A 12,526-nucleotide genomic window follows, 5' to 3' on the forward strand; every position below is an offset into this window, starting at 1 on the left:
ACTAGTGCATCGCCAATGTATTTATTTGACCTCTCATCTTGCACAATGTCAATTGGCATTTGATTTTAATATATTCCTAATCGTACTTTTTTCTTTTATAAAAAAAAAATAATAATAATAAGAATTCAAGTCAACCATGAGAATTCCGTATATATTTTCAAATAAAATCGATAACACATTAACACCAACCATTCATACATTATATTTACTTAAAAAGATATTACTATAACTAAAGAAAATGACTAATTATTTTGATGGAGATAAATTTTGTTGAAGGTGATAGCTTGCTATTATATAGTTTAAAGTCTTGAACAAAATATTTTCTTCATCTTTTAGCTTTGATTGGTTGAACTAATTAACAAATCCCTTCTTATGGTTATGTTCTAATTTTGCTGTCCATAATAGTAGTACTAGGAACTCATTGGTAGAATTCATCCTTGAAAACTGGCTTGCAATAAGAGAATGCTCAAGAACTTATATACACATGTTTAATTTTACACTTAAGCAATGTAAAACATTAGGATCATAAAAAATAAGACTATTTTTCTATTTGCGTTGGAAATTGATAAACATTATTTTCACAATGTAAATTTAATTTTTATAAATTTAGAGAAATAATATTATGCCATATTTCTTAAAATAAATTTAGTTTTCATTTATTTCCAAAACTACCTTTTTATTTAGTTCAAATATTTCCAAAAACATAAATTAAGGACAAAAAATATATATATTTTTTGAAAAATAGTTAAAACTTGAAAGATAAACTAGAAAAAAAGAGAGAGAAAGAAATAGAATAGGCATATTGAAATATGGAAAATTCTTAGGTACTCCCGGAGTATAGTGAAATGGTGCTCCCTCCTCTCACATTCATGGTGGACTCCACCATGAATTTAATGAGCGGGCCCCATCATGAATGTGAGATGAGGGAACACCATTCTTCATGCTCCGGGAGTACCTAAGTATTACTCTTGAAATATATGTTCATATCCTCTAGATTTCCTAGGGTACTCTACTAGTAGATTTTCTTAAATCCTAAGCACTCTTTAATGATTTAATGGTTAAGATTCTGCCATGCTAGCATTCCACTAAAAATATTCTTAAAATAATAAAATAATGTTACAAACAAAACAATTAAGATTATTGTTAGTGGAATGCTGACATGACAGAATCCAGACCATTAAATCATTAAAGAATGGTTAAGATTTAAGGAAATATATTTGGTAGAGTACCCTACGAAATCTAGAGGATCTGAATCCATCTAACATGTATCTAACTCTATAAGACTATATCTTAGGTTTTATCCATAATTATTACGGTTTAAATGTTTAAAATTCCAACCTCAAAAAAAAAAGTTTAAACTTCTCATTCTAAAACAAATATGTTTAAATTTTAAAATTCTTTCAACTCTAAATAATTAGTAGTATTTTGAGCAGAGAGAATATAACACAATATATATATATATATATATATATTTTTTTTTTTTTAAATCTTCACGGATATACATTTATTTATGGAAATTAATAAGGGAAAAAAATAGATTTTATTTAAAAACTTCATAAAGTCTATCTTCGGTCTAAAAAAAAGACTTCATAAAGAAATATTCTCCAACGCGCCTCAAGACTAATGCAACACACGAGTCAACATCAAAGTGCGACAGGTGGGCCGACAGCTTGCTATCTCGCACGAGTTGTCTCATGAACGTGCTACACGTGAGACAATGTGCGATTGACAGTAATATCATTGCTATAAGCTCTTTTACAAATGGTCTGTTTGGATACTGCATATTATTGAAACTGAAAATACTGTAATAAAATAATTTTTAAATGTGTAAATAGTACTGTAGGATCTAATTTTAAAGTTATTTTTTTGAAAAAAATAGTTTGTGATTTCCGTGAACAATGCACGAGATCCACTAGAAAAAACATACAACTGAGAAATGCAAATTACACTTCCCAAACGGAGGCAAAAAAGAAAAAAAAATCCCAATTATTTCATTCCAATTCGAGACTTTTTGTTCATATCATGGTGTGAAGGTGAGTGATATTACTAGACACAAAAGTTTTTACAACATTCTTTAAAATAAGGCTAAAATGCAAAACTGACCTTATAACTTTCATTAGATTTCATTTCAGTCCTTTAACTTTATATTCGTTCATTTCAATCCTCTAAGTTTCAAATTTATTCAATTAAAGTCTTTCTATTAACTTTTGTTAAAATTAAAAAAAAAAAATTCTGGAAAATATTTTTCAATCATTAATTGAATTTTTTAATTTAAAAAATTTGAAGAAAAATTTATAAAATTGAAAAATTAATCACAACATATAACAAAAGTTGATGGAAAAGTTTTAATTAAATAAACTTAAAAGTTAAAGGACTGAAATGAACAAACGCAAAGTTAGAGGACTGAAATAAAATCTGAAGAAACTTAGAATGTCAGTTTTGCATTTTACCCTTAAAATAATTAAGTTGGTAAGTTTTTATTTTATTTTATTTTATTAATTATTGATTAATAACAATCTGCCAATAATTGCAAATTTTTTTGTTAATTTTTTTTATTTTTTATATCTATAGACTTTTTTGTATAAAATCTTTGTTTCAAGTTTTCAACAATCCTCTCTCTCTCTCTCTCTCTCTCTCTCTCTCTCTCTCTCTCTCTCTCTCAAAAGTGAAAAACAAAGAAAACAGACAAATACAGTCTCCATTAATTTGTTTTCTTTTTTACCTTTTTGTCTTTCTATTTGGCCAATGGTACATCATTAGAATTTTAATTTTTAATTTTTAATTTTTTTTGGTTTCCCACAGGGTGTTCTAACCAGCTTACATACACCTTGACTAATCCCTACTTGCGGTGGGAGCCTACCATTGGTCACAACGTCTTGCAGCTGCTGGGACTTGAATTGGGGAGTAAACCCAATCAAACCCCAGAGCCTTACCCAATAGTGGATAAAACCACACTTGGTGGTTAACATTTTAAATTTTATTCCAATAAATCTAGTGATATAACATTTTTATTAATTATAGCATTTTTGTAATTAGTGTATAATAAATGCAATGTTCTTGATATATCAAGACTTTGAAGCTTTACACTCCTCAATGATAATAAAAGGAAAATGTTAACAGATGCGCAAAGGATATTAGTTTATGAAATATTTTTAAAACTTTTTTATGAGAAAAAAAAAATTAATTTTTAGGACTTTTTATAATTTTTTATGAAAATGATATCAAAACTTTTCTAAAATGTTTTATTAACAATTACCCTAAACACACTTGTTGATGGGATCAATGATAAAATATGTACAGTATACTTCAAAAAGTAAACAAACATTACCAAAAAAAAAAAAAAAAACCACAATCCACATAGGATCAAGACGTCATGTCTATGTGCTAGATGGTGGGTGTTGAACACATTAAGCAATATGGATTAAGATCACATGCATTGCATCTGATGCAATTCCTTTGAATGGTTGAAATTGATAGTTGTAAAAATCAACTTTCAATCTCAACTATTAATTCAAAAAAGTTAAAAGAAATAAAAGTGAAAGTAAAAAAAAGGTGAAAAGTGAAAAAAATGTGTAAGTGGAAATAGTGAATTGCACCTGATGCAATACTCTAGGTATTTCACCAGACCCTAATCCAAGCAATATATCCCATATTCCAATGAACCAAGTTCTGAACACAATATTTTCCTCTAGCCATACAACCATCTCTATGGCAAATAGATAAGATTTATTTAAAAACTAACCTAAGAGTAATAGTACCAACTTATCTATATTTTTCACTATATTTGTTACCAATCCTATTTTAGGTAACCACTTTTCCATTTCATCTTGTCAAATTCCCTATTCTAAAATCTATTTTCATTTAAATAAGTAACCACATTAGATTCCCAAGTATTGGTAACTAGTAACCACTTTGTATTAAATGGGTATTTATAAGAAATGTGGAAGGTTTTTAGGTGTTTAATTGCCTATATTCACTCATTTACCCCATTTTAGGTAATCTTGCTACCAATGGACAATCCTATCTTTGTCTATTTACTCTACTCCATGTAACAAAAAATAAAATTTTGAAATGATAAAAATAAATTAAATAGAGACAAATGTGAAATAACATTCTCTCCTCCTTAATTTGCTTTGTTGTCCTTAAGAGTAGCATTTGGAAAGCAGCTCTCTCTCTCTCTCTCTCTCTCTCTCTCTCTCATTTTATTTTATTTTTATTAAATAAAAGCCATCTTCAAGCTTATCTTGAATGATTGAGAACAGAAGAATGATTCTCCTAAAAAAAAAAAGTAGTCAAAGAATTTTTTTTTTTCCTTATCTAAGTTTGGGGTGTTTGTGTTCATTGAGCCACTTGGTTATTGACTTGTTTGGCCTTCGAGACTTCCTAGTTCGTATAGATCATATGAATTGTTAACTTGATCAGAATCTTGACCACCTGCAAGTTAATTAAGACCCATTTGGCTATTGGGACATCTCAATTCATTTTAATTGTGCAAATCTTCAACTTCATCAAAATGTAAGTTGATAAGGGAAAATATGGAGAAAATCTTTCACATCTCATTGTTGCCAAAAGCTAACAACACCAAGCTTTGCTTCTATCCACTTCATGTGTGAATTGTCATAACTTGGCTCTAATACCAATATCACCTAATTTTTTGTTAGTTGCTTCGAGAGATCCAAGAGCTCAAAATTTGATAAATAGACTAATTTAAGGAAGTTCAGACCTCTAAAGTGAAATTTCACTCAATAATAATATTTTTCAGCTTGTTTTATTTATTTTTACATCAAACCATATATAGATGACTTTACAAGATAGACATAAAATTCAAATTCAAAAGAAACCCACTCTTTATCTAAAGTAAGTAGATAAAATTTAGTATTCAAAAACTAACCTAATAATTTAGAGAAATGTTATGTCCACAACATTTTCACAACAAATTTTAAACTGACAGGTTGTTATGGGTGGGCAAAAATTCTTAAAGAGAATAATTTAAGTTGTGAATTCAAATTAGAACCAATAACAACTTACCACTTATAATTTGTTGTAAAAATATTGTGAACGTAACTCTTTTGAACAATTTATTATATCCTTATCTATTTACCCAACTCCAATTAACAAAAAGAGAATCTTGAAATAATAAAAAAAAATAAAATAGAGGCACATAACAATGGGTCACTTGTGTTAAGGACATATTTTATGTAATTAGCTAATCCTTTGACAAAACACACTTTACTTGTAATTGGGTAGATCTAGGATGTGTTTAATACTTCAAGAAATATGTTGTTCAAGCCAATTATTAAAGCCATGAAGATTGGACCAAAAAACAAGTGAAGAAGGGCTGTTCATTAAAACTGGACAGATTCCCGACAGCTCTTGACAAATAGTTATCGATCGAGGTTTAATAAGTCTCAACAGGTCTTGACAGATTCTATCTATCGAGGTCTCGACAGTTCTCGATAAATTCTATCTATCAAGAATTACGAAAATCAGTTTTTCAGATCTGATTTTCGGCCCATGCTTATGTATTTGTGTAAGGTTTCTTTTCTCACAACCCTAGATATATATAAAGCTTATTTTAAAGGCCTTCACATAAGAGAATACAAGGAGAACCTATGAAAAAGGTGACCGATACCTTATTCTCTCTGAAAGAATCTACTACGTCCTTTGCGCCTTAGGGTTTTGTAACCAAGTGCTTCTTGATCTTCATTGTTGATGAATGAATAACTTTGCAACCAATATTCTTCTTCCTCAAGTTAGTGAGTGAGTCACGTATTGGGATTCGTGTAAAGGACACGTGTCTTTTCATCTTCACGGCTATAGACTCGTGTTGTGTGCGTGAGAAAGGAGCCTAAGACTTAACTGTCTTTTCTGTTGTCCCCTACTTTAATTCTTTCTATCTAACGTATGACTCTCTTTGCTTGATTTCTTATCTGCTTTTGGAATCATGCTTTCATGCATCTGCATTTTTCTTTCATGCTTTCATATTGTTTGTCTGTTTTTATTTGGATGTTTAGTTTTTATTTTGTTTTGTTTTCAAAATAAAAAAGGAAAAATCAGAAAAATACAAAAATAATGTGTGTTTGTGTACATTGGTACTTGTGTACCTTGAATGGTCAATGAAACAAAGTTTTTTAAATTTTGTATCTCTTGTAGCTTAGATAAGCATCTTTATGCACAACTAAGCAAGTGAGCTTTGTGGCTCGTGTTTGTGATGAGTAAGATTAAGTAATTTCTTGTACTTAGCACTCGTATCACTTTTTTTGACAGGATGGACTAGAAAATCCTAAGAGAAAAGTATAAATAACCATCTCACCACTGTTGCTTGCCAATTATGAATTAACATCTGTATGCTTCGGCATAGCAAAAGTGCAATGTCAAAAGCTAAACATAATTGGGTATTTTTTTTTTTCTCTTATATGCTCATGCATGATATGCTTAAAAGAAAATATGCAAAGAAAATTAAAAACAATAAGAATCAAAATGCTTTATATATGATTGTAAGCGTGTCTTTAAGGAGATGTGGGAGTTATAGGATGTACCTCGAAGGTGATAGTCCCCATCAAGCAGTTATGATCATGTGTGAGTTCAATTGATTTGCTCATATCTCAAATCATCATTACATGTAGACGCTTATGCAATTTTATGATTTTTTTCACACACAACATGCAATCTTCTTTACGACTTTTGATACATATGCAGGTACAATGTAATTTGGTCATCACAAGGTTTACATGTGTTGATGTATACTCACTAAACTGTATTGACTTGTTTTTGAAATATAAAATTGGTTAGACTTGTTTTTGTGTGTGTGTGTGTGTGTGTCTTTTAGATCTATGTGCTTAACATTTTTCTTGTTGAAAGATATTTTTGAGAGCTTAAAATGTTGCTTGGATCCTTATTTGTGTAGCATGCTTGATTGCATTCATATCTGTGTTTTTTCCTTTTTGAAAAATTGTTTTTAAGCAATCTCGACAGCTGTTGGACACCTCTCGACAGCTAGGCTATCTATCGAACTCTTCAGCTTCTTTTTATCGCATTCTCGATAGCTTCTCGACAGATTCTCGATCCATCGAGAAACTTTCTGTCTACTTGATAGATGCTCGATAGCCGGTCGATCCATTGAGATTGGCTTCTGCTTGATAGCTGCTCGACAACTTCTCGATCTGTCGAGATCCTCTTGCATGCATTGTTTTTCACATATTTTGCATCTTTCTATTATCTTGTCATTACATTCATGTATTTATATGGATTTCTTGTGCCCTCTTGATCATCCTTGATTATCTTTATGTTTCTCGAGTGAAGTTTTCTAGCTTCTTGTACCATTTGTCAATTATGACAAAAAGGGGGAGAAATTGTGGAGGAAATGTGGTTTCTTTTTAAGATTCTATATGTTAGAGGGAGAAATACATACTCTTGTAAGGGAAGATGTGTTTCATCTTATTTGGGGGAGTGCTTACCTCCTTCTTCTTGTACAACGGTCTTGTGACCATGTTTACATACATTATGCTTATCTTTGATATATATATATATATATATATATATATATAGATGATGTATGTCTTCTTCACATACCTCTACATATGTTGTTTCTTTTCTCATTTTATACACATGTTTCTTTATTGAATGCAATTTTTTTAATTTCTATTTCACACTAAGATGTCGTGATGAGTTTTGTTTAAAGTGTTTCAGAAATACAAGTTGTCAAAGTCTTCCATGCCATGAACTCTATTCTTGCAAAGTTTTTCAAAAGTTTGTATTAGGATAGATTTTATTGTATTCAACAATTGATTATGAGTTGAGTGATTTATGACTGCTCTCATACTTCATTTGTTTGTTGTGGTTTTGTCATGGATTGCCAAAGAGGGAATTTGTTAAGGACATATTTTATGTAATTGGCTAATCCTTTGACAAAATGCAATTTACTTGTAATTGGGTAGATTTAGGATATGTTTAATACTTCAATAAACATGTTGTTCAAGCTAAGTATTAAAGCCATGAAGTTTGGACCAAGAAACAAGTGAAGAAGGGCTGTTCATTAAAGCTGGACAGATTCTCAACAACTCTCGACAGATAGCTATCTATCGAGATTTAATGAGTCTCAATGGCTCTCGACAGATTCTATCTATCGAGATTTATGAAAATTAATTTTTCAGATTTGATTTTCGGCCCATGCTTACGTACTTGTGTAAGGTTTCTTTTCTCACAACCCTAGATATACATAAGACTTATATTAAAGGCCGTCACATAAGAGAATACAAGGAGAACATATGAAAAAGGTGAACGATGCCTTATTCTCTCTGAAAGAAGCTACTGCATCTTTTGCGCCTTAGGGTTTTGTAGCCAAATGCTTCTTAATCTTCATTGTTGATGAAATGAATAACTTTGCAGCCAACATTCTTCTTCATCAAGTTGGTGAGTGAGTCACGTACTGGGATTCGTTCAAAGAAATTAGTCACGTACTAGGATCCGTGCATCAAAGAGTGACGTTTATATATTGAAGAGTTCATAGGTTCTGAAGGGATAGAAGATTTCTGCTGTAAGTTCATCTACAAGGATTTAGAGTCTAGGACAAATGTTTTGTATTAGATTTGAAATTTCTCTTTACTATAGTGAATTGTTTTTCGGGAAGGTTTCCTCCCAAATTTTTTACTATGAAACTAGTTTATTTCATTGGTTTTCGTAGGTCATCATATCTTGTCTTATTTAATTTTTTGTTGTACATGATATTGATGTTTGTTTGTTTTAACTAGTTTTATACATAATAAATCTAATTAACAATTTGAGTTTAAAACTTGTTAATTCTATCAACCGGGGTCTAAATTTCTCAACAACTTGACCCTAGGTAATTACTATAGGCATACCCAAATACTAGCATCTATCATGTACCGGTCCTTTGACATTTTCTTTTAATAATAAAAAAAGCTAAAGAGTAAATTTTGAAACTATATAAATTATTGAACAAATTATATTTAAACGGTTTCAAATTAAGTCTTGTACTTACAAAAACAGTTTAAACCATAAACTCATATACGGTGATGTTTTTAATGAAAAATGCTTACACAAAACAATATCCTGTGGCTATTATAGTAATTCACTTCATACCACATAATATATTCTTTTTAAAAATATTTTTTATTAACAACTCCATGCAAAATATATTTATGATTTGAATTGAAAACGTTTAAAAATGTAATTGAAACGTAGTTTTTATTTGAAACGTAGTTTTCAAAAAAAAAATTAAAATTTAAAAGAGTTTTAATTCAAAACTCTTAAAAATGAATAATTTAATTTTAATCCATGTATAAAATATGATTGAAAATGTAATTTATCCAAAATTATATCCGTTGATTTTTAATTGTTTATAGCATTTTGAGCCATCTCAAATTAAAATAATAATATCTTCTCAAATTAAAATAATAGATAAATATAATGATACATTGGAAGTATATTTGTTTCTCAATTTGTGCATAAGATAATACTTAGATATATTTAGAAAAAAAAAAATACTAATAGATAAATATATTGATACAGTATGTGTAACTCTGTGTATCTGTGGAAGGAAAAATTCTTAGATATTTTTGGAATATGAATAAGTGGTGTTCCTTTCTCCCACATCTATGATAGACTCCACCATAAATTTAAATTTAATGAGTGGAAAAGAGTACCATTCTATATCTGTTTCTCAATTTGCGCAAAAGATAAAACAAGCCAACCAACACAAAGCTCCGATCTATTTTTATTTTTCCCTCTTGGGTACTCTATGCATATAAATACATTAGTCACCACTAGAATTTCGATTCTCGCTCTCTACCATTACAAAATAAAAAGTGTTTGTCTCTCGAAGAAAAGAGAGCGTGTGGGATCAGGTGGGATCAGTGAGTTATTAGCTTTCTGAATTGGTCTCTCTTTTTCTTTCTTCTACTTCCTCTTATTCAACCTCATTCTTTTGACTTTTAGAAAAGGATTCATATTACAACTCCCATTTCACACTCCTATTTTCTTTTCTCTTTCTCGAATTCTCCTTTCACGGACGGCTTTCAGATTCCCATTTCTTTGGTAATCATTTTCACGGGTGTGAGATTTTATTTGGAAAACTCCAATATCTCCAAAACCCATTTCTTCTTCACCTTTGTCTTCTTCTTCTTCAAATTTTACATTTTATTTTTTGTTGCCTTCATTGAAGATCCACTAGTTGAAAGTTCATTTAAAGCCAAATTTCGAAACTGGGGTCTCTTCGACAGTTTCAGAGTTTGCTTTCAAAATGTGTATCTTTTTTTCCCTCAGCTTCCGCGTTTATAATGGATTGGTTTCTCCGTTATATTTGAAGAACAATAGCAAGGTAAGATTTTGATTCAAAATCCATTGTAAAAATTCTCTCTTTTTTCATTTTCCAAATCCGGGTTGTGCTTTGTTTATTGAATTTCCTCCAAAACCAAGCCAAACCCATATAGTTTTTATTCACACAGGACTTTTTATTGTAATCTAATTCCCAATTTCTGGTTATAATATTCACAAAGTTTTGGCCTTTGCTTTGTTTTCAATTCATTCTTGGTTGATTTTATCTATTTGGCCAAATGGGTTGTGCAAGCTCGAAGCAAAAGCGATGCAGGCATTGCCAGAGTCCTTATTCCCCTGTCCCTAGAAGCTACTCTATGCAAGTTCATCACCCACCACAGAACCAAGGTGAAAGCTACCATGTTGTGGCCCTCACCTCTTCTACATTGGGTTCCCTCAACCAAATCAACCATTTCAATAACAAGATCATGGATTTTGGTGATGATATTGATCATCTAAATCATGGTAATGGCACTGAATGTAGTGGTAATAATGTTGATGGAAACGTGAGGAAGAAGAAGAAGAGTAACGATTTCACAATAGGCCTAATTGAGGCCAAGACGTGGTCCACTATGATCGAAGAGAAGATCCCCAAAGTGGTTCCGAAAACGCCAATTAGAACGCCTCCCGGAGAGCCAGAGACGATCAATACGTGGGAATTGATGGAAGGACTCGAAGATGTTAGTCCTCTAAGGTCTCCCTGTCATCTTAGGAGCTTTTCTTTTGATGTTGTTCGCAGTCCGAATCCAGCTCGACAAGATTCTGCTTTTGAATACCCGAAAACTAGATTTCAAGAAAATGGCACGGCCTCGCCAAATCCTAAGCCTATGTGGCTTCAATTGGAAGATGATGATTTCAATTCAAAGGCTATCTTATCAGACTTTGATTCCGAAGCCATTTCTACATTCAGAAAGTCATTCCAAGAGCTTCCACCTTTTCGTATTAGTCCATTGGACAATGACAAACAACAACAACAACAACAACAACAACAACAACAGGAACATCAACAAGTGGTTTCGGAAGCAGACAATGATTTGTCATTGGATTTCAATAGTGAAAAGGAGGTCAAAGGTTGTGTTACTGATTATAAATGTGGGAAAGACAAGATTGTGCTTTACTTCACAAGCCTAAGAGGGGTGCGGAAGACATATGAGGATTGTTGCCACGTGAGGGTGATCTTAAAAGGCCTTGGTGTCCGACTGGATGAGCGGGATGTGTCAATGCATTCAGGGTTCAAGGAGGAGCTGAGAGAGCTATTGGTAGACGGGTTTAATGGGGGAGGCTTGCCTAGGGTGTTTATTGGGAAAAAGTACATTGGTGGAGCTGAAGAAATCAGGAGATTGAATGAGGATGGACAATTAGAGAAGTTGGTTGAGTGTTGTGAAAGAGTGGATGATGGTGTTGGTGTTGGTGTATCTTGTCAGGCTTGTGGGGATATAAGGTTTGTGCCTTGTGAGACATGTTCAGGAAGTTGCAAAATTTACTATGAAGCTGATGATCAAGAAGAAGAAGAAGAAGAAAGAGGTGAGGAGGTTGAGTATGGATTCCAACGTTGCCCTGATTGTAATGAAAATGGGCTTATACGCTGCCCCATATGTTGCTACTAGTTTTCAGTGCCATTCACAATGTACTCTTTTCACATTTTTGTGTCCATCTCTTTTTGATTTTTTTCTTTTCTTTTAACTTTTTCTTTGTGAGTTGTTTGTTGTACAGTGGAGTTTTGGTATGTTTGATTTGAGGGTAATGAGAAAATTGTAGTAGTAGACAGTGAATAATATATAATACTATGTTCTAAGCAGGTTTCCTCAACCTCAAGAATGTTGTAACTTGTAAGAGCTGTATACTAAATTTCATTTTCAGAAAAGTGAAAGGGGTTCGTAACTTTGTATACTTTTTTCATTTTCCATGTAAATTGAAAAGATGCTACGTTAAAATGTTGCATTTACAGCTCCTCTTGTTTTTGTTGTTCTTCTCTTCTTCTTTCTTTTCTCTGCAATTGAGAGTCACAGAATTTAATTTAATTTTCCTCCAGAAAGATAATGTACTTTGTATTGCATTGATTAATACAGCCATATGATTTGATTTTACCAGAGAACTTTTAAGGTTCAATGCATAAGGAATTGCATCTAAAATTTTTCCCTTTTTCAAAAATGTGGTACCACATTCCAGGCTTTGATCTACGGCATGATAT

General features: G+C 31.6%; 1 protein-coding gene across 2 annotated transcripts; it reads left to right on the forward strand.

Annotated features, from left to right (window-relative positions):
- Positions 1–9,880: 9,880 nt before the first annotated feature.
- LOC142637926 (uncharacterized protein At5g39865) lies at positions 9,881–12,285 on the forward strand. Of its 2 annotated transcripts, XM_075811912.1 has the most exons (2): positions 9,990–10,339; positions 10,589–12,285. In XM_075811912.1, exon 2 carries the CDS (start codon positions 10,653–10,655, stop codon positions 11,940–11,942), a length of 1,290 nt encoding a protein of 429 aa, XP_075668027.1. In that variant the 5' UTR covers positions 9,990–10,339; positions 10,589–10,652; the 3' UTR covers positions 11,943–12,285. The 2 variants fall into 2 exon arrangements, with proteins under 2 accessions (XP_075668023.1, XP_075668027.1); XM_075811908.1 differs by having other exon boundaries at positions 9,881–12,285.
- Positions 12,286–12,526: the final 241 nt, after the last annotated feature.

The sequence above is a fragment of the Castanea sativa genome, chromosome 1 (assembly GCF_040712315.1).
Source record: "Castanea sativa cultivar Marrone di Chiusa Pesio chromosome 1, ASM4071231v1".
NCBI lineage: Eukaryota > Viridiplantae > Streptophyta > Magnoliopsida > Fagales > Fagaceae > Castanea > Castanea sativa.

Excerpts from the sequence above, each read along its gene's own strand:
- LOC142637926 (XM_075811908.1), top strand. The coding sequence starts at position 10,575 with ATGGGTTGTGCAAGCTCGAAGCAAAAGCGATGCAGGCATTGCCAGAGT.